Source organism: Nerophis ophidion, linkage group LG12 (assembly GCF_033978795.1).
Source record: "Nerophis ophidion isolate RoL-2023_Sa linkage group LG12, RoL_Noph_v1.0, whole genome shotgun sequence".
NCBI lineage: Eukaryota > Metazoa > Chordata > Actinopteri > Syngnathiformes > Syngnathidae > Nerophis > Nerophis ophidion.
Genome location: NC_084622.1, coordinates 6,215,307 through 6,238,306, shown reverse-complemented (window position 1 = coordinate 6,238,306; position 23,000 = coordinate 6,215,307). Strand labels below are relative to the sequence as shown.

At 37.8% G+C, this 23,000-nt stretch overlaps 1 protein-coding gene across 4 annotated transcripts in view; it reads right to left on the bottom strand.

Moving 5' to 3' along the window:
* The window catches only part of shisal1b (shisa like 1b), an 82,622-nt gene that overhangs the window by 43,903 nt on the left and 15,719 nt on the right, over nucleotides 1–23,000 (bottom strand). For all 4 annotated transcript variants that reach the window (XR_009808944.1, XM_061916734.1, XM_061916736.1 and 1 more), the window contains exons 2-3: nucleotides 13,074–13,263; nucleotides 10,302–10,515 (exon numbers count right to left, since the gene is read on the bottom strand). Coding sequence is in view for 3 of the 4 variants with exons in the window: in XM_061916734.1 (XP_061772718.1) it covers nucleotides 10,302–10,515; nucleotides 13,074–13,125 (266 nt within the window). In the remaining variant the exon portion in view is untranslated. The remainder of the gene's footprint in view (nucleotides 1–10,301; nucleotides 10,516–13,073; nucleotides 13,264–23,000) is intronic.

Here is a 23,000-nt window from a genome sequence, read left to right as displayed (position 1 = left end):
AGAAGAACAAAAAGGTTTCAGAGCAGGACACAGTACATTGCAGGATACTCATGGAAAAACACATCGAACTTCAGAGACACCTGTTCCACAACTTCATTGATTTCAAAAAGGCATTCGATCGTGTATAGCACGGAGGTCTCTGGCACACACTAAAATAATTCAATATCGAAAACGGGCCCATACAAGTCATCCAGGCCCTCAATGATAAAGCCACCAGCACAGTCCTCCTAAAAACCCAAATAGGACAGTTCTTCCACACCACAGTAGGTGTCAGTCAAGGATGGATTCTCTCCCCCACCTTGTTTAATGTATTCCTAGAGAGAATCATGCAGTAAGCCCAACACGAGCACCAGACTACAATGTCAATAAACGGCAGGCCCATCTGCAATCTATGTTTTGCAGATTATATCGACCTCATGGCAGGCTCAAACTCCTAACTGCAGGACCTCGCAAACAAATTATGCACAGCAGCTAGTGCCTATGGAATGGAAGTCAGCATAGCCAAATCAGAGGTACTGGTAACACCTCAAATAACTCAAGGGCCAACATAACGATGGATGGGGAAGAACTGGAGGAAGTATCCAGATTTAAATACCTGGGAGCAACACTGGCTAAAGATGCCACATGCGATGCAGAAATCCGGATCGCCACAGCAACAGCAACAATGACCAAACTAATCAAAATATGGAAAAGTAAACATCAACTTCAAGACAAAGTTCAAACTTTACAAATCCCTAATAACATCAATATTACTGTATGGATGCGAGACCTGGACACTACTGGTAGAATCAGAACGGAAAAATACAAGCCTTTTAAAAAACAAATACCAGAGAAGAATACTCGTGATAACATACCACAAACACTAAACCATTGAGTGTGTGCGAGGTGAAGTCGAAAGACTCTTTGGTCACCAAGAACCCCTGTTCGCAACAGTCAAAATAAAGACATTAGCTTGGTTCGGCCACACATGATGCCATGACACCCTGTGCAAGAACATCATGCAGAGCACAATAAAGGCTGGAAGGAAGCGAGGAAGACCACAGAAATCCTGGACAGAACATGAAGACATGTCGACCTCAAAGCTATTGACGGCCACTAAGGACCGTGAGAACTGGCGCAGACTGGCTGCTTCTTCATTGCAGTTATCCCCCCGACGACTTGAAAGTCATGGGAAAGACTGAGATTGAAATTCCCATTAAATACAACAAAATTGCAAATATACATCCATTTCAGAAATTACTGTATAATCTAAACCTCTTTCAACAAAGCATTTATTATGTCCTATATGGCTCTCACAGATACTATAGCAAATAGATTCATAACCTCCACTTTGCTGCTTTTTAATTACTTATTATTAAACAGTACACAACGAAAACATTGTTTAATTCTATCTGGACTAATTTACAGCGCCCCCTTGGGTTTATTGGGATTAAATGATGTATTTAAATAGGGCGTAGCCCTGGGCGATATGGCCTAAAAATAAACCATTTAAATAAACCATTCAATACATATGACATATATGATTCGAAACACATTTTTCTTTTTTTGGATCAAAAAATGGTACGGGTATTTTGAAATGACACTGCATACACTGCATCTTACTCTTGGCAAAATTCAAATTGTATTAATGTTGTTCTTTTTAGATATAAATTGTACCTTGTATGAAATATTTTTCTAAATAATTAAATTAAGAGCTTCCCTTGCTTGAATAGAATAATTATGGTAACAAAAATGTAGCTTTGCACATTGCATGCAAAGAAACAATCTCTAACCTTGAGATTAATGAAGTGCAAACCTTTGTATTGAAAAACATACTTCTGTAAATAAAAAATGTAGTATCATGCATTGTATCCAAATAAAAAAGTAAACACTGTGAGGACTTTAGTTTGTTTCAGTGAGATGATGAAGTAAAACACAATATTTTTAATTCATACTTCTTAGTGATTGCTTTACGCATTGTGCTTATACTGTGCTCTCACCATACATACTTGCTGTAAATGATTCCACCATAACAAAGTGATTATTATCCCGTAGTTTGCTAGTTGTTGCGTTTTGTTCGCCTCATAAAGAATTCTATTTTTCGCACTTGGCTGGAGGCTTCGGTTGCAGATGTTGGAATAAATTTGTTGAAATAAACTTTGCACCATGCAGTCACACATTTTGCCACAAAACCAAATATTGGTGACACTTTTCTTTTCTTTGAAACAAACGTCTCGTTCTTGTTAGCGTTAGCATTAGCCATGTTTTGCTAGGTGAGTCGCTAAGGAAGTAAGGGGACGGCGCAAGCTACGGAAGCTCCTGAGGAGCAAAATGTATGCCGTAGCAGGAGGAGGAAAAAATATATAGATTTTTACATTTTTAAAGGGTCTACTACAAAGAACTTGTATATAGCGATAAAAAAACTATATATTACGCAGGCCTAATGGAGCGTATTGCGACATTTGATTTGGTATGTTATTCTTATTTATGTATGGAGAGTTAATTGATGTTAGGCAGGAATTCTTATTTACATATTATCAGGTCACATTACCGCTGTTTTCAAGTAACACATTTGTTGTATTGTAATTTATTGTGTTTTATACGGTCCCTCATTTTGGTATGGTTTCCGTGTGCCCGAATAGGGAAAGGACGGAGTAAAAATAAAGAAAAAGATAAGATAGCGCGAGACGTGTGGAGTGTTTGCTGTGCTGTACTGTGCGCGAAATAAAGTGTCCTGCTGTTGTGGTACTTCTAGCAAGGAAGACAACCAAACTATCATCCAATAAACTCAACTGTAACCCGCCTTTAACCCACAGCCGCCAAAGTTGATGAGAGACCAAATAATAGCGTTACAGTATCATAGGAACTCTCCATAGGTAATGCAAAGCAAGGTAAAAAGCTCCCACAGAGATTTGATCTGCGGCCAAAGAATCTGGGGTATAAGCATCTCTGAGTGTCATGTGTCTATTTATGTTCGGAGGAGAGGCCATTTAGCTGAGAAATATCACTAATGTAAGGTGATAATGGCGGATAAGGGCGGAAAGTCATCATATTCAAATTTCACATAGCTCTCTTTGACCAAGTGCAGATGTCCCTTAGTTTGTATAAAAAAGGTCAAATATAAGCATTTATCCTTTGGAGGTTGGAATGATATTTATGTTTGAGTTTGAGTTTGAGTTGGATTTTGAGTTTATTTCGAACATGCAAGCATACAACATGATACATCACAATTTCCAGTTTCTCTTTTCAACATGTTCGAAAAGGAGTAGGAAGAAGCAGAGCTTATTTAATCCTACTCCTTTTCTTTTCATAACAGTTGCTAAAACTTTTGTTCACTTCCTGTTCTCAATGTATTCACAATGTATACTCCATAAGTAATCACAATAAAAATAAATAAATAAATAATTGGTGAAGTAAGTTTTATTCCATACGATGAGATAAGTAAGATTATTTTGAGAATGAATGACTGAAAAAAATCAGAATGTTTATCATGGTTTTTCTTTTTTGTACTTTGTAAACACTTCCAGTTTGAAGAGTTTCTTCGAGTGGATGATATTAGTACATTGTTTGATTGCTTTGCTTAATCCATTCCATAATGTAATCCCACATACTGATACACTGAAGGTCTTAAGTGTTGTACGTGCGTACAAATGTTTTAAATTACAATTTTCTCTAAGATTATATTTCTCTTCATTTGTTGAGAAGAATTGTTGTATATTCTTGGGAAGCAGGTTATAGTTTGCTCTGTGTATAATTTTAGCTGTTTGCAATTTCACTATGTCGTGGAATTTCACTATCTTTGATTCAATAAATAAAGGGTTTGTATGTTCTCTATATCCAACATTATGTATTATTCTAACTGATCTTTTTTGTAACACTGTTAGTGAATGAAGTGTACTTTTGTAATTATTTCCCCATATTTCTACACAGGAACTCAGATATGGTAACACTAGTGAGCAGTTGAGAATTTAAAGTGATTTTTGGTCTAGAACATATTTGGCTCTATTCATTACTGACGTATTTCTAGCTACTTTATGTGGTATATTTTTTACATGAGATTTCCAGTTCGATTGATCTTTAATCGTTATACCTAGAAATGTTGTTTCATTTACTCTTTCAATTTCTATTCCGTCTATTTGTATTTGTGTTTGACTTTCTTTTCTGCTGTTACAAAATAGCATTATTTTAGTTTTACTGAGATTAAATGATAGTCTGTTTTTTTCAAACGATTTTTTTAATTTGTTTATTTCTTCTGTTATTATTTGTATTATCCTATGTGTGTTCTCTCCTGAACAAAACGCTGTTGTATCATCCGCAAATAATACTAACTTTAAATCTCTTGTAACTTTACAAATGTCATTTATATAGAGATTGAATAATTTAGGTCCTAGTATTGATCCCTGAGGTACACCACAGGATATATTTAGCATTGTAGAAGTGTGTTCGCCTAGCTTCACATATTGTTTCCTGTTCGTTAGATAACTTCTTATCCAGTTTAAGACCAACCCTCTGATGCCATATAATTCTAGTTTTTTGATTAAAATATTGTGATTAATTGTGTCAAATGCTTTAGTTAGATCCATAAACACTGCTGCCGCACATTTTTTACTTTCTATTGCATTGGTAATTTCTTCTGTGATTTCAATTAAAGCTACTGAAGTTGAAACATTAGTGCTGTATCCATATTGGTTCTCTTCGAGTATTCTATTTCTTTTTATGAAACTCTCTAATCTGTTATTGAACAAATTTTCAATGATTTTAGAAAATTGTGGAAGTAAAGAAACAGGTCTATAACTTGTAAATAGATGTTTATCTCCAGTCTTATAAATTGGTGCAACTTTAGCTATTTTCATTTTGTTTGGAAATGTACCTGTTTGAAATGATAGGTTACTAATATACATTAATGGTCCTGAGATCTCATCAATAACCTTTTTTATCGTATCCATATCAATTCCGTTACAATCAGTTGAAGTCTTTGATTTACATTTTTTCACGATTTTAACTATTTCCTCCTGTGTCACATTTATGAGGAACATGGAGTTGGGATTTTGCTCTATGGTATCATTATAGTCTTCAATTACACTGGGTCTGGAATCCTTTCTTCCAATTTTGGTCCAATATTTACAAAGTAGTTGTTAAAGCTTTCAACTACTTCCTTCATGTTGTCATTATGTTTATTTCCATCTAAGAAGTATTGGGGGTAATCCCTCTTAGTGCCATTTTTAATAATGCTATTGAGAATGCCCCATGTTGCTCTCATATTATTTTTGTTCCTGTCCAATAATTCACTGTAATATTATTTTCTACATGATCGTAGTATGTTTGTTAACTTGTTTTTTTTATACTTTTTGTACTTAACTTCTGCCTCTGTAGTTCTTTGTACTAAACATTTTCTATATAGTGTATTCTTCTTACAAGCATTTTTTAATCCTTTTGTCATCCATGGTTGATTATTCTTTCTCTGTTTACTACCGAGTTGTCTCCATGGACAATGTTTTTCATAAAGTATTATGAACTTGTTTAAGAAATGTTCATATGCTTCATCAACCTCTTTTCCATTGTACACATTGTCCCAATCTTGCTTTTGTAGCTCCATTTTGAAAGCAATCACCCTCTTCTCTGTGCAGTCTTTGAAATGTCCTTTTGTTTCCATGTTCTTATTGCAGTTTCCATCTTATATTGTAAAAACTGGCAGATGATCACTAATGTCGGTTATAAGTAGACCACTTGTAGTGTTATTATCAGAATCATTGGTAAAAATATTATCAATAAGCGTGGTACAGTGTCCTGTGATTTTGCTTGGCTTTGTGATTTTAGGATATAAACTGATGCTGTACATTGTATCAATGAAGTCATCAATAGACTTTTGCTTGTTAGGGTTCAATAAGTCAATATTAAAGTCACCGCATAAGAAAATTATTTTTTTACCATTGTCCATGTTGCTGCAAACTTCTGTATATAATGTCAACTATTTTATAGCATGCATTCAATATCCATGTACGCAGTTGTTTTTCCAGTCCAAGGGTGGGGCACCGTGCAGGGTTTGAAATAAAGTCAAGTTGAGGGCCAGAAACAAACAATACATACATTAATTGATTGAATATTTCAATCATAACCTTGCGATGTTATTGAATATTCAACACTGTAAAAAAACACACAACTAATGTGAGCATAAGAGCAAAATTATGGATAAACCCATGTGTGTGTGTCGCTCCTCTGAACTAACAGCAGGATAGAGCAGCACAAGACAAAGAAAGGAAATGTCACATGCTGCTGGGCCCAGTGGCCTGCTATGAGGGCATCAGTGGTATTGTAGAAGCTGCCTTTTTGTCACCCGATTCTCCCACTGAGAGTCTGCCGGGCAACAGGCGCTGTGTCCTTTGCTCCACTTGAAATGTGTTTACACTGCCTTTGGATGAATGTGTCTGTCATATGTACCAATGTTAAAATGACTATTATAAACACCTGCATGTACCGCTTCATTGACTGGATTTGAATTTCAACACATTTGGCTCAGAAGTGTTGAAATTCAAATCCGGCCGCTGTCAACTTGACAGTTGCTCGCAACATCTCAATACAGCTGATTTTAGCTTGGTGGCCAGGGATCAGACTTTTTAGTGAAATAATACATTAATTTACCAAAATTAAATAAATATAATGTCAAATAAACAGTTCAAATTTAAATGACTAATTATTTTGGCTTTTTTTTTTTTTACCTCTGCATGCGCTTTAAAATGTTGCCAACACAAAGTTGTTGATGTGAAAGTCATGCGTGTTAGACTTTTGTACTGTACGTCGCTTACAATCAGACATTACAATCAGATATTCGTCGTTTACAATCAGATATTCATCAGATATTTGAGCTGGATTGGTCCTCACTGTTACTACAACATTGGTTTTGTTATTGCTAATCTGTGAAATATACTTAGTTATTGCTAATCTGTGCAACATACTGCAATGATGTGCAACACCAGGTGAGGCACGGATGTCGTGGGAGGTATTTTTTAGTCTATTCCTGTTGTTCTCTGCATTTTCGGGTCCTAAATGACTGTGAAAGTGTACCAACTTGTCGGAATATCTACTCAGACTACTGTTGTCCAGGTGAGAGGCATGATTTATAATTTACAATAAACTTACAGGCAGCAAGGAAGCGAGGAAACAGCAGACCACGCGATGATGTAAACATAGGCACACAGGAAGTGATCACGGCGCTGCTATAAATAGTTTGTCTCTGTTAGTGTTTATGATAACAATATCACTAATACTTGTTAATATTTATAATAAAAATATCACTAATACTTGTTAATATTTATAATAACAATATCATTAAAAGGATACCAGCGCTGTAGAAAACATCCTGCATAGTGTCGGTGCCCAAGAAGCCCATCCAAACGGGCTTGAATGACTTCAGACGGGTTGCCCTGACGTCTCATGTCATGAATGTCTTCGAGACACTTGTGCTGGATCAGCTGAGCCCCCTGGTGGCTCCTTCCCTGGACCCTCTACAGTTTGCTTTTCAGTCCCATGCAGGAGTGGATGATGCTGCATCATGCTCACTCTCACCTGAATGGTGGCAGGGGCACTGTGAGGATCATGTTCTTTGATTTCTCCAGTGCCTTTAACACCATCCAGCCAATTCTGATGAATGACAAGTTGCTCAGGCTCCTGGATCACTGATCACTTGTCTGACAGGCCCCAATCTGTGCGACTGGGGAGCTCCCTGTCGGATACTGTTGTCAGTGGTGTATGTGCTCCACAGGGGACTGTCCTGTCTCCTTTTCTGTTCACCCTGTACACATAGTTCCAGGTCCTGCCACCTGCAGAAATACTCTGATGACTCTGCTGTGGTCAGGTGTATCGGAGAGGGACAGGAATTGGAGTATTGCTGATTTGGAGTGGTCCCAGGCGAACCATTTGCTCCCTAATGTGGACAAGACCAAGGAGATCACTCGACATATAGCAATAGATGATTTTTGTCTTATACCTGACCGCTTCTATGTTAGCTACCTCTTTTTATTTATAATGTATATTTTTGCTGCTCTACTACTCTCTATTTCATGCTGCCCTTTTTTTTTTTTTTTTTTGCTGCAGCTGTAATATTGTACATGGTAATTGGGAGTTGTTATATATTGTATATAACATATAAAATATAATAATATATTATATATGTATATATTATATAATGTATATATACTATGTAAATATTACATTTATGTTATATTTTATATATTGCTCCTATGGTACATTTTTAGTCTACTTTAGACTAAAAATGTAATGTATCCTTTTAACTGAGCTACTGTGTGGAACAATTTCCTTGGTGGATCAATAAAGTTTTTCTAAGTCAAAGTCTAATATTTGTAAATGGAGTTTTGTTGGTTGTTGAATGGTTATTTTACATTTTATGGGCAAAATAGTGAAACTTTCATTGGGTTCGCTGTAAGCAAACTTTTGTTTACAATTGTTGAATATTTAGAAAGCATTAAAAAAAATCCATCCCTGGTTATGTCTTTCATAATGATTGTGAATGATGGACAAAATTCCCAAAAACAAATCCCATTTCAATTCATATGCTCTAATCCAGTGTTTCTTAACCAAAGGAGCAACAAATATTTAGTTCTCGGTACTCAGTTGTAATACATGTTTTCACCACTTGTGGCAGAAGTGACAACCTCAACGGGAAAAAATGCCGTTAAAGTTATAGAGAAGTGTTTTATGAACCAAAAATTATCACCAAAGTGCTGTAGCCGTATTTTCATTTGTGCTTTATTCTAATTGGCATTAAGAATTATATTCATTATTATTTAGTTGATTTATTTAACCACATAATAATTGTACGTATATTTATTTTTCGTTAGTTAATTATGAGCCCTTTTTTATGCCCTGTATTTGGTTAGTCCTTATTTTTCTAATCAATCTGACCTAAGCCTTAATAACAATCTTTGTGATTAGCACATGGTTTTCATTTCATTTGACAAGGTTGTAAACCGTAAGTAGGTTAGATAATTATAATGAAATATGATTAAAGAGATTAGAGAAATTATGTTAATATTAGAGCGGGCTCAGACCCATCTGTCGTAGAAAGGTTGGGACCCGAGGACAAAACGAGTAAGAACTCCTGCTTTAATCACAAGTTGCTCATTGAGATGAAACGAGAAAAAAGCAGTATATATGCTATTATCAAATACTTCTTGGTCATATATTTATTTGATAACATTAAGATAATATACTTTTGGATATTTTCTTGTATATGCACTATCCTCCAAGAAAACATACTTTGCATTATCTCCTCCATTTTTTCTGAAAGTGATCTTGGAAATATATTACCCATACTGTCAGCCGCTTTCATTCATTCAAGTGGCTCTAGCGTACAGTGCCTACCTATAGTTTTATTTATAGCTTGATTATTAAGAATGATGATGTCACACTTCCATTACAAAACATTAAACAGATCCTATAGTAAAGAAACTGTACATTCATAGCATAAAAATATCCCTGCAAGCATTATTTTGGCGCCAATGAAACAAGCAGACCAGCCAGTAAGCAAGGCCTGCATCGTCTTCATCTTCCACACAGACCGGCATAAAAGGCAAAACCCAGAAGCCTCATGTTAGGTTGGTGTGTACATTTAGTGATTTTTACTCATGTAAAAGTTCAAAAAAGAATTGTAATCATACAAAAAATATATTTATAACAAATATTAATGGACAAGTATTAATCTTTTTTTTATTAATTTTTTTTATAAAGGGACTTGCCGACCCTGACCACCTGTGCCTGCTTTGTGTTCAAAAGGAGCTTTTTAACTTCTGATAATATCATTCTAAAACATACTTTCTAAACATAATGAGTTTTCCAATATGGGAAAAAACAGTTGTCGCATGTTTACATTTAATTTTTTTTATACGGTGGCCTATAATTCGAGCATTCGTGATATTTGCAATTTTTTTAAAGCACATTTTTCTTTTGTTTCTGCCAATTTTTCAGCCGCGTGCAAAAAACATGTTCCGTAGTTGAAACCAGGGCAAGTGTGTACATTCACCAAGGCCAGAGAAAAGAAAATTGCTTTGGCATGTTATTACAGACCAGGGCTCAATATTTTATGATTTATTCCACTATCATGTTCCAGTTCCTGTCCTACAGAAGTTCAAATGTAGGGGTTTCTTCCGAGTTTCCTCCAGGGATAATGATATTGTTTTGCACTTAAATAGTCCATCTGACTTTTTAGCCATTTTGCAATGAACACAGTCTAGTGGTAGTAAAACTTTGCAGTCTAGAAAGTGCTACATGACATGCTTGTAAAAAAAAAAAAACTTCTCATGACTCACTTGTGTGAATATCCATCCGCGTTGGTAGTGAGGTTGATCTGCATGACCATTTGGAACTCGGTGTCATTGCAGCAGTACTTGAAGGCGGTGTTGTTGTGGTGGCAGCAGAACATGTAGGTCTTGTTGTCTGACAGGCGGGGGCAGTGGAAGCCGAAGTGGTAGCGCCCCTTGTGGTCGGAGTAGGGCTCGCACACTCGGTAATGAGCGGAGAGCGCTGCAACAGCGGGAGAGTTGAGATGGGAAAATAATGCTGTATATATTTACAGTACTGTTTTAATGAGGCTCGCCTTTTAATGTAATCATTTTAAAGTGCATTTCTGCATATGCTTTCATCGTTGGAACTTAAAATTGAGCAAAAGATTCAGATCGAGGTTCACTCGTACAGCAGGCTGATAGAAGCCTCTCAGTCAGCGTTTGGAAAATAGATTATCTCTGATTTTTTATTATTTTTATCTGCAAGCAGAATTGAATGGGGCAGAAAAGGAGAAGATGAAAAGCAAGGGAGGACTTATGTCCTAACAAAGCATTTTGTCCAGCAACTTGAGGGTTTCCAGGTTCGCCAACCATGGCCACCTGCTCCCAGTGCCACCCACACTGCTCTAAATGTAGCTTAAAGATGTAAAGCGCTATAAATTGTGTTTAAAATGTACAAACTTTTACTAAAATATGGACTTTTGTCCAGGCTGGAACCCATTATTCATGTTTCTTATAAATGTGCTTCAATATACAAACTTTTCTATTGAAGAACCCTGTTTAAGAACCAATTACTTTTGTAAATGAAGGTTGCACTGTGCTCTTAAATGTACCACAATTGACTTTTTAAATAAAATAAAAAAATCAGGCTTCACTACACATCTGACAATGAATCTTCAACATGTGCCAACTATATGTGAGTGATCTGCAGACGTGAAAGCAGTACGTTTTGTAATTTTGCTTCTCTCCACAGAATAGGCTAACTAATCGTTGTTATTTTGTCGTTGTGGCTTGTGCAGCCCTATGAGACTCTCGTTATTTAGGGCTATATAAGTAAACATTGTTTGATTGATTTTTGGTCACATGTAATGTTAGCATCGTAGCTAACATAGCTATGCTAGTGTTGCTAACGTTTTTGTCCCACTGTCCTACTTTTTAATGCTATGTTGTTTGTGATGTAGTTAATCTATTACAGTGATTCTCAAACAGTGGTACTAGTGGCACATGGGCTCTATCTAGTGGCACGCCAAAGAAACACTTCATTAAATATTCCAACACAGTGCTACTGTTCAAACTGTGCGTAATGTTATAGCAGTGATGTGTTGTCAGGGGAGTCAAATGAGGCAGTGCCTCACCTGCCACCATGTGGCTTAACCATAAGATGTTCCAAAACAAAGAAATAAAATAAAATAAGTTTTAATATTTCTCTTTTGGTTTATGCTTTCTATGTGATTTTGGTGTGGTTCCTGTATATTTTGATAATGTTCATGGTCAAAATGGTGAAAAGTCCATGTTTCCTGATCAAAACAATGCAGCAGATGAGAAGTGAGGCAGACACGCGGGGCCTCCACGGCTACACGCAGTGTGTATTGGGCGTGCGTGCGAGGGGGCGCATGCTTGTTGCCACGTGGAAAAGGCAGGTCTTGAGGCAGCAAGACCTTAAGGTTGGGGGCGATATATTGTCAACTTGCAGTTCAATACCTCAGCAGTACTCTGACTCGCCACACTGGGAGAAGTGGGGGCGCCTAAGCTAGCAGCAGACACAGGTCTCTCCAGCTGATGCCAGCATTTTTATCTTTTCTTTTTTTTAAACTGTATTTATAACAAACTTTGCATTTTTATTAGAGTAAGCCAGCGTTTGTGGGTGTTTTTTGTCAGATGCAAAAATATTGTTTAATTTCTTGTAATGAAATTGAATTTAATGAATGTTTCTGCCAATATGGGGGATTATATACTGTATCCAAGATTAAATACTTCTCTAAACTGGACTTTAAGACACAATGAATGCGATCATACAAGGTACGTTTTCATGGAAGATAGCTATTGCTACTTCAGATACAAATACAGAAAGGTAGGATACACTCACAAGGCTTGATTTATTTTGTTAAAAGCAAATGGGACCAAAAGGTATTTAATCACAACTGTATCAAATAGTTTTTGGAGCCATTTATCATATCATAATATCACTATGATAAAGTTTTTATGAAAGCGAATAACTCCCCTTTTTTCCCTGTAACTCGAATGTGCAACCTAAATCAACAATGACTAGAGCTGCACATATGAATTTCAGTAAAAAATAAAATAAAATAAAGAAGAAAAAAAAAATATGTTTGCCTCTCCTGGTGTTTACAAACGTAGTTCACCGCACGTCACTGTGTTACAGGGGCCACAATATAAAATATACTTGTTAAATCAAAACTAGGCCTTGTTCTTAATGCATGTTTGAGCCCACTATGCTCCTATATTTTAATGTTGGTAATTTTGGTGGTGTTTTCTGAGGTGGTACTGATCTCTTATGTGCAAATTACAGTGTATATGTAAGAAAGTGGGTATTAGCACTTTTCGGAGATACACACACTTTTGGAAAGGAACGCAACTCAGTGTTTTACAAGCAGAGCTTACTAAAAGCTCTTGTCTCAATTCAGGAATCAAGGCTAGATTAATACACTATTGTGGCACGTCACACTCAAAATTGGTCAAAAATTGTTTATCATTAATAAAGAGGTGTGTCTCTATTCTTTTGTTTGTGTTTCATAAGTATGGACCTTCTAAAAAGCAAAGAACAAGTGAAGTGTTGACCTGCAGTGGACAGAAGAAGGAAGATGAGGGACTGTCGACTGGTAATAGTCATCTTCTCGTCGTCATGTGAGAAAGGAGGGAGACTGCAGTAGGCAGGTAACAGATCTACTTCAGCTTGAACTGGTCATCCTCTGCGTGCTGAGGGCTCCTCTCACATGACTGCTGTTGATGATGCTGGGAGTGAGGACTCCTGATGGGGAAGACACAATGATTAGATTTGGAGGGTTTCCTGGATGGGACTGCATGCTGTGGCAGTGAGCGCCCATGGTTTGTTCTAGAACAGTGGAGGTACCGAACCCCACCAGTTTCATATGTGCATTCACCGAACCCTGATATGTGAAAAATAAAAGGTTTTTTTTTCAAATTCAAAACAAAGTTATATGTTTTAGTATGGGGAACATATTCAACAGTAAGTAACAAAAACTTATTTTAGAGTTATTTGGAGTCTATGGGAACATATTCTAAGTAATAAAGACTTAATTTAGAGTTATTTGGTTAGGGTAAGGGTCAGAGGGTTAGGGTTATAATAAGGCCATACCGAATAAGGCATTAATTAGTACTTAGTGACTAGTTAAGAGAATATGTTACTAATTTGCATGTTAATAAGCAACTAATTAATGGTGAATATGTTCCCTAGACTAAAGTGTTACCATGTTTTTTTTACTGGTGCACAGAATGACCGTGCATGAACATCACCTTGTTCAAACAAAACCAAGACAGTGCATAAACTCACAACAAATTACACACCTGCAAATCAGTCAGCTGTTGCCATATTTGTAATATGCCGATAGGGAGAAGTTTGTATTCACACAAAGAGCCCGGTGTGTTTCGACCTCCGCCAAACCCCTGTGGCCGACTCACCGTACCCATGGGGTTCAATCGAACCCAGGTTAAGAACCATTGTTCTAGAAGCTGCCTGTTGGCGTGTACATAACAGGGTGACTCCAATGCTACACTGGCAGCAGCAACACCACTCTAATGCCTTCTAATATCAATCAATAGCCAGGACTGCGTCAGATGGTCGCGCAGCAGATTGTTGTTTTTTCATTTTACAACATTTATTTACACTTGTGAAGTAGCCCATGTTACTTATAAGGAAATTTCAATTTCAGGTGCCATGCTATGCAATAAGGATGCTTGGCCTTATGCATAAGACAAAGACGTTTTCAAAATGTAATACCCGCCAGAAGAGTGCAAAATAACTCACTATGTGGACAGTGAAAGTAGGTTGTTATAGCATGTAAGCGCTAACTAGCACGCATGTGTCATTACGTCAGATGATGTGAATAAAATTGTGTGGGATGAGTACCCAATTCAGTACTTTTATGAGCACCAACTGGATTATGCCGGCACCACCAGGTATCGAGTCACATAAAATCAAATGATCGATACCTTTGTTGCACGTCATGTCACGTCGGGGTGTAGACTCGGATGGCGATGAAACAAGCACTCAAGCACCCTCGGAGTGGACTCAGCCAAACTACTTTTAGATAATGACCAACATTAAAACACAGTAGTGTATTAGACCTAAGTATTAATTAAGTACCACCATAATGATAACAACATTAAAATACAGTAGTGTAGTAGACCTGAGTAGTCATCAAGTACCACCGTAATGACAACATTAAAATGTAGTACCGGAAAAGGCCTAAATGTGCATAAAAAACAAGACAGAGGTTTTATTTAACACGTATATTTAATTAAGTGGTTATTTGACGTCCCACTAGATCAGGGGTCTCAGAGACGCGGCCCGCGGGCCAATTGCGGCCCGCGAGACTTTATTTTGCGGCCCGCACCTTGGTATGTAAATTTAGTGTTAGTGTGGCCCGGAAGTTTTATATGAATGGCGCTTGACAGCGTCATATTTGCTATAATTACCAACCCTCCCGAATTTTCCGGGACACTCTGGAATTTCAAGGAAATCATTAAAGGGTAATCATTCCCGCGAACATCCGTCAGTTTTCACCCAAACAACAATGTTCAATGGGTGCCGTGTTGACACTGCCTTTGACGCCCTCTATATCTTGTACTAACAGCGTACCATTCCAGACATTTCTGTATTTGGCTTTTATGAACACAAGTCATAGCATCCACCTTTTCATCAAACATACAGCATACAGTCCCAGCCACATGTTCTGTAAGGTTCCTGCAAACACGTGTCAGTGACTGAAAGGCATACTTACAGGTCACTGTTACAAATATGCGCCACACTGTGAACCCACACCAAACACATTTCGGAAAAACATCCGCACTGCAACACAACAAAAACACAACAGAACAAATACCCAGAATCCCATGCAGCCCTGACTCTTCCGGGCTACCACCAAACCCCCGCCTCCCACAGTGTGGCGCATACTTGTAACTGTGATAAAGTTGTTATACGTCCACCCTCAGTGTGACCTGTATGGCTGTTGATCGAGTTTGTCTTGCAGTCACTCACGTGTATCAACCAAAGAGTTTTAGCTGATTATATGAAGGCTGGCACGCCGGTAATATAATGTTAAGTGATAGCGAGGACATGTAGTAAAAGGCGGTAAAGGCAGCGCTAACACGGAACCCTTATGGTATTCTTAAATGGGTGTAAATCAGGACTAATATTTGGACAACGCTTTTCCCGGGAAATTGTCGGGAGATGCACTTATATTCGGGGATCTCCTGGAAAAATGGGGAGATTTGACTATGTATGTTGCCAGAGTGCAGAGGTGGGTGGAGTAGCCAGAAATTGTACCCAAGTAAGAGTACTGTTACTTTAGAGATTTATTACTCAAATAAAAGTAAGGAGTAGTCACTCAAAAAACACTACTCAAGTACTGAGTAACTGATGAGTAACCTGTTTGTTTAATGATTACGGCAACAAATAATGCACAAAAACATAAAAATAGCAATGAGCAAATTCAGAGCCACGAATATCTCTTAAGCAACTAAAACAATAATATATATTAGATAACAATACATTAAAATAAAAAAGAATTAAGGCAAATTGAGCCACACTAACTTAATAGCACCATAGGCTCAGTAGGCATTGATTGATTGATTGATTGATTGATTGAAACTTGTATTAGTAGATTGCACAGTACAGTACATATTTCGTACAATTGACCACTAAATGGTAACACCCGAATAAGTTTTTCAACGTTAATCAATTACTTAATAAATGACCAAGTCGAGGTGATCTACCTCATATATACATACACCCAGATCATATATATATATATATATATATATATATATATATATACATATATATATATATATATATATATATATATATATATAAATATACACATACATACATACATTTATATATACAGTATATAAAATGCCGTTTTTGTTCACATGTTAAAGGTGTTTTAATAAATATACATGCATGTTTAACATATAGATTCCTATCTTTCATGAAGACAAAAATATAAGTTGGTGTATTACCTGATTGTGATGACTTGCATTGATTGGAATCAGACAGTAATGCAGATAACGTCCACGTTTTCAAATGGAGGAGAAAAAAGTTCCTCCTTTCCATCTAATACCACATAAAAGTCGTAGGTTTTTAGAAATCGTATTTGTCCAGCTTCCATATTCGTTTTTATACACTTTACAAGAAATACATTGGCGGCAAACTCCGTAGCTTGCTAGCTTGTTTGCGCTGGCTTTCGGAGACTCTTATTTTGTTAGCGCAGACACGATGGAGTGGCACTTTTATTGTGAAGACAAGAACTGTGCGATCAGTCTTTAGGCTTTTGACGGGAAGTACAGTTAAAATAAAAAGTGTTGTTTTTACTTTACACTTTTGATTGATTGATTGAAACGTTTATTAGTAGATTGCACAGTACAGTACAAATTCCGTACAATTGACCACTAAATGGTAACACCCCAATAAGTTTTTCAACTTGTTTAAGTAGGGTTCCCACGTGTGACGGTCATGTGACCGCCTGGCTCTGTTTGATTGGTCCAACGTCACCAGTGACTGCATGTGATTGGTGAAACGCAGGCATGCGTAGATCCTACTTTGAAGGTCTGTGACAGACCAAAACAAACATTAGCAGATCAGTAAAAATCAGTAGTGAGTAGCGAGCTGAATGTAGATAAATGGGGCGGAGTAAAATCAGCGTTTCTTTTCTATAAATATACTCAAGTAAAAGTAAAAGTATGTTGCATGAAAACTAATCTTAGAAGTACAATTTATCCCAAAAGTTACTCAAGTAGATGTAACGGAGTAAATGTAGTTACCCACCTCTGCCAGAGTCGGTAAGCCGTTCAAAGAAGGTGAATCCATTAAACGTGCATGTTTGAATTTTCTAGTAATCTTTTCTTGCGGCCCAACCTCACCCAGTGTCTGCATCCAGTGACCCCCAGGCAAATTGAGTTTGAGACCCCTGCACTAGATGGATCCTGTGTACCACTAGCAGTATGTGTACAAATGTTTGAGAATCATGCTTTTTGTCTAAACGCTGTGTTTTAGTCTTTTTACAGTGGGCACACTATAACTTTACACATTGATGAAAGTACTTACCATATTTTTCAGACTATACGTCGCATTTAAAGTCCTTTAATTTTCTCAAAAATTGACCTTGCCCCTAAAAGATGGAATAATTCTGGTTGTGCTTAGTGACCTAAAAGCTATTTTCTTTGGTCCATGGTGTAATAATAAGTGTGACCAGTAGAGGGCAGTCACACATAAGATAGGATGTGGACTGCAATATGACACCAGTAATCAACACTAAAACTTTCAATGTTTCACTGAGAATACAGAACATTACACACGGTGCTCAAAAATCTCGTCAAATGTTTTAGTGCATATTTGGAAAGCTACAAAGCTGCACCGCTTGATGGATTGTTGGACCATTACGACTAGTCAGTCGTAACTCCAAAGGTAAAAACTTTGGTTTTACATAACAGGTTCCCTTTAAATATAAAGACTGCTAAGGCCTCCGGTAGGACAGTTTAAAGATGGGAACTTTCTAAACAATGGGATCTTTGCTTTCATCCCGACACAAATCAGTATTCTGCTGCACAAGCACTAGGACTAATTGATGCTCCCTTTAACCGTCAATATAATAAAGTGAGTATTGTTCACTTGGAGGACATCACAGAATCACTCTAAAAGTCTATGCACTGGATCATGTATGAGCTCACAGGATCATTACAAGATCTTGTGATGATCACTAGCACTGGGAGTGTGCAAAAAACTGTTACTGTACCCACTTATCCATTTTTTTATTAGCAGTGTTGATGTGATGCAGTAATCAAACAGTGCACACGTTGATTCTTCATTGGGAGCTGTAGTGACAAACAGGTCCTCCTTAGTTTGCATGATCAGTCGTCAACTGAATACATTTTCCAGATCAAGTATTCTAAATAAAGACCAAGACACTGTTTTGGTCAGGTGGTTTGATGTTGCCTGGGAGACATTTACGTCATGTGAGGGGATGAGTGTAACATCAATTAATTAGCCGTAGAAAATTGAGTACAGTGCGGCGTAAAAAGAAAAAAACATGGTTGCCATAGCACCATAAAGGCTGGGTCATTGTGTACTGCAGACATCTAACTGCACGGGTGGCCTGTTTCTGTTTCACACCGCTAATGCTTTGTTAGCTTTGCGAGCGCACATGAGAGAGCGGTTATAAAGACTGCTTGCTGTGTTCCTACCTGCTGAGAGCTGCCAGAGAAGACATTCTGCCGTCGCCGCGCTTACTCTATTGGTCTGCCAACTCTTTGAATAGCCAAGGCCGACTGGAAGATAATAGCCAGATTTGTCGGGAAATACCCCACACCTGATTGTACTTATAATGGAGGTTGTAAAATTTGCAAGTTGCGCAAAATAGACGATTTAAATGATATAAATAGGTCAATGATGGGGTTTTTAAATCTATCATTATATGGTGACAATGATTGTTTAAGACACATTCTAGCGCCACGCACTGTGGCATTCTCGCTAGCAAGCGAGCGGCTAATGTCACTTCTAGTGCAAAGCCACTTCCAAGTAAAGCTGGACAATATGGCAAAAGAAAAACGATCGAGATTGATATTACATTTTTTATTTTTTAATCAAGCAGATTTTCCAGCGAAGGATTTTACCTAGTACCGCATGTTTACTATCTTGAAACAAACATGGAGGGTTGGGGGTGTGGTTAAGAGGGGAGGAGTATATACACCGCTAGATTCAAAGTCAAGTATTCTTATGTATATATATATATATATATATATATATATATATATATATATATACATATATACAGTTTTTGTCCTGGTCTTGGAACTGTGGATCAGCTCTATACTCTCGGCAGGGTTCTTGAGGGTGCATGGGAGTTTGCCCAACCAGTCTACATGGGCTTTGTGGACTTAAAGAAGGCATTCGACCGTGTCCCTCGTGAAGTCCTGTGGGGAGTGCTCAGAGAGTATGGGGTATCGGACTGTCGTAATTTGGCGGTCCGCTCCCTGTATGATCAGTGTCAGAGCTTGGTCCGCATTGCCGGCAGTAAGTCGGACACATTTCCAGTGAGGGTTGGACTCCGCCAAGACTGTCCTTTGTCACCGATTCTGTTCATAATTTTTATGGAAAGAATTTGTAGGCGCAGTCAAGGCGTTGAGGGGTTCCGGTTTGGTGGCCGCGGGATAGGTCTCTGCTTTGTGCAGATGATGTTGTCCTGATGGCTTTGTCTGACCGGGATGTTCAGCTCTCACTGGATCGGTTCGTAGCCGAGTGTGAAGCAACCAGAATGAAAATCAGCACCTCCAAGTCCGAGTCCATGGTTCTCGCCCGGAAAAGGGTGGAGTGCCATCTCCGGGTTGGGGAGGAGACCCTGCCTCAAGTGGATGAGTTCAAGTACCTAGGAGTCTTGTTCACGAGTGGGGGAAGAGTGGATCGTGAGATTGACAGGCGGATCGGTGCGGCGTCTTCAGTAATGCAGACTTTGTACCGATCTGTTGTGGTGAAGAAGGAGCAGAGCCGGAAGGCAAAACTCTCAATTTATCGTTCGATCTACGTTACCATCCTTACCTATGGTCATGAGCTTTGGGTCATGACCGAAAGGATAAGATTATGGGTACAAGCAGCTGAAATGAGTTTCCTCCGCCGGGTGGCGGGGTTCTTCCTTAGAGATAGGGTGAGAAGCTCTGCCATCCGGGAGGAGCTCAAAGTAAAGCCGCTGCTCCTCCACATCGAGAGGAGCCAGATGAGGTGGCTCGGGCATCTGGTCAGGATGCCACCCGAACGCCTCCCTAGGGAGGTGTTTAGGGCATGTCCAACCGGTAGGAGGCCACAGGGAAGACCCAGGACACGTTGGGAAGACTATGTCTCCCAGCTGGCCTGGGAACGCCTCGGGATCCCCCGGGAAGCGCTAGACGAAGTGGCTGGGGAGAGGGAAATCTGTTCTTCCCTGCTTAGGCTGCTGCCCCCGCGACCCAAACTCGGATAAGCGGAAGAAGATGGATGGATGGATGGAAAAATAACTAGCAATGCACACAGAGGGTGAGGAGAGGAAACAGACAACACTACACGGACTATAGCCACAGGAACAAGAAGACTTAGTGGAGCCAAAGCAGAGACGATGAACGCGACTGGAAGGGTGAAACTTTAGGAATCTACTGGCCTCGGGTGAATGGAAAGGAGAGCTTAAGTAGTCAGGAGGAAATTAGTATCGGGTGTGCGCACAGGTAGCTACACCTTGTGACCAAGAAACCAGGCACTGCAACAAAAAGCAGACAGGCGGCAGCAGTACTGCCAGATCCCTAGTGTTCTTGTTATTTACATTTTTAAAGGAGAGCTGAACTTTTTTTTTTTCCAATTTTGCCTGTGGTTCGCAATCATTATGAAAGACATGACGATTAATGTATTTTTTTAATGCATTCTAAATATTAAATAAACGTAAATAAAGGTCCGCTTATTAAGGAGTCAATGGGAGGTCCTCTATTCCGCCCATAAATCCCTCTAAAACATAATTCAAAAAGTGCCAACAATAATCCCTTTACATCTGGTGACTTGAATATTAACCAAGTATTAGGGATATTGTTATTATAAGCGCTAACGCAGACAAACTACTGATAGCGGCGCCATGATCAGAGCGAGCGAACAGCTTGTCTTGCTGCATCGCTTTCACGCCTCAGAGCTGCAAATTTTATTTCAGATCATAAATAATGCCTCACACCTGGATAGCAGGAGGGTGAAAACATAATTTGATGAGTTGGTCAACTTTGGCATACAATTTAGACTTACAAATGGCGAGAAAGACATGAAAAGACAATTGGTCTTTCTTCGTGAGGATTATTGAATTGAATTTAATTTAACTGAATTATATAATGTTTTTCTCTAGAGACTCAACACGCTTTACATTTTGAAACCCATTATTTACTTCTTTAAGCTAGATTTTAAACCAGTGTGGGAGACATAAGGAGCAGGTGGGTAAAGTGTCACAATGGCAGTGACTACGATGGCGGAAGAAAGGATTGAAACTAGAACCTACATGTTCGCTCTACACATTTCATCTAAATAGGAATATATGAAAATCCTAGCAGTCGACATCTTAATGACAGCAGACATTGTACAGTATGTGATGTTTAATTATATTTTCTGACTCAAGAAGTCTGTAGTCAGTAATAATCAGTGAGGTTGTTGGAAAGATATACGAACAACAAGATGCGTTTTTGAAATTTGGGCCATGAATGTATATTTCTGGCCGGAACATATGGTACAATACAATAGGCAAGATAGGATGGAGGTAGATCGTGTAGTATTTTATACGCAAGTAGTAAAACCTTAAAGTCACATCTTAAGTGCACGGAAGACAGTGCAGGTGAGCCAGTATAGGCATTTACTGTATGTAGGTATATATGTATGTAGGTAAATAAATGTATATATATATATATATATATATATATATATATATATATATATATATATATATATATATATATATATATATATATATATGTGTATATACTGTATATATATGTATACATTTATGTAAGAAATACTTGACTTTCAGTGAATTCTAACTACATATATATATATATATATATATATATATATATATATATATATATATATATATATATATATATATATATATATATATATATATATATATATATAAATAAAGGCATAAATAGTATAGGTATGTACTGTATAGGTATATAAAGGTGTACACAGTGTAGGTATATAGTGTATGTATATATATATATATAAATAAAGGCATAAATAGTATAGGTATGTACTGTATAGGTATATAAAGGTGTACACAGTGTAGGTATATAGTGTATATATATATATATATATATATATATATATATATATATATATATATATATATATATATATATATATATATATATCTTGATTGGATTATCCAGAGAATAGTGCTCGATACCGTGGTAGAGCGCAATATGTAGGTGTGGGAAAAAATCACAAGACTACTTCATCTCTACAGATCTGTTTCATGAGGGGTTCCCTCAATCATCAGGAGATTTTAATGGAAGCATTCACATACAATGGTTTGTATAGAGCACAGAGTGGGTGGGTACAGGCAGGCGTAGGGTGTGGTGATTGGCTCATGTGTTACCTAGGAGGTGTTTCCGTCTGTGGCGGCATGTTGAAATGATTTCACTGCGCTTGTTGAGGGATGATAGCTCTGGATGATATATAATAAACAGTTTCTCTTTTAAGCATAGGTTGCATCTTTTATTACCACTGTTGTAAGGTGTGCTGGATGCAAGAATTTGCCATGTTATTGAATATTCAACATTATTGTCTGTGAGGTTCCAAATGTGTTTGCTGAGTTCTGTAGAATTCTGCAAAGTCTGGTTTCTAAAGGAGGCGTTGTGATTATTCCATCTTGTTTTGAACGCTCCTTCGGTTAATCCTACGTACGTGTCGGATGTGTTAATGTCCTTGCGTATTACCTTTGCTTGGTAAACGACTGATGTCTGTAAGCA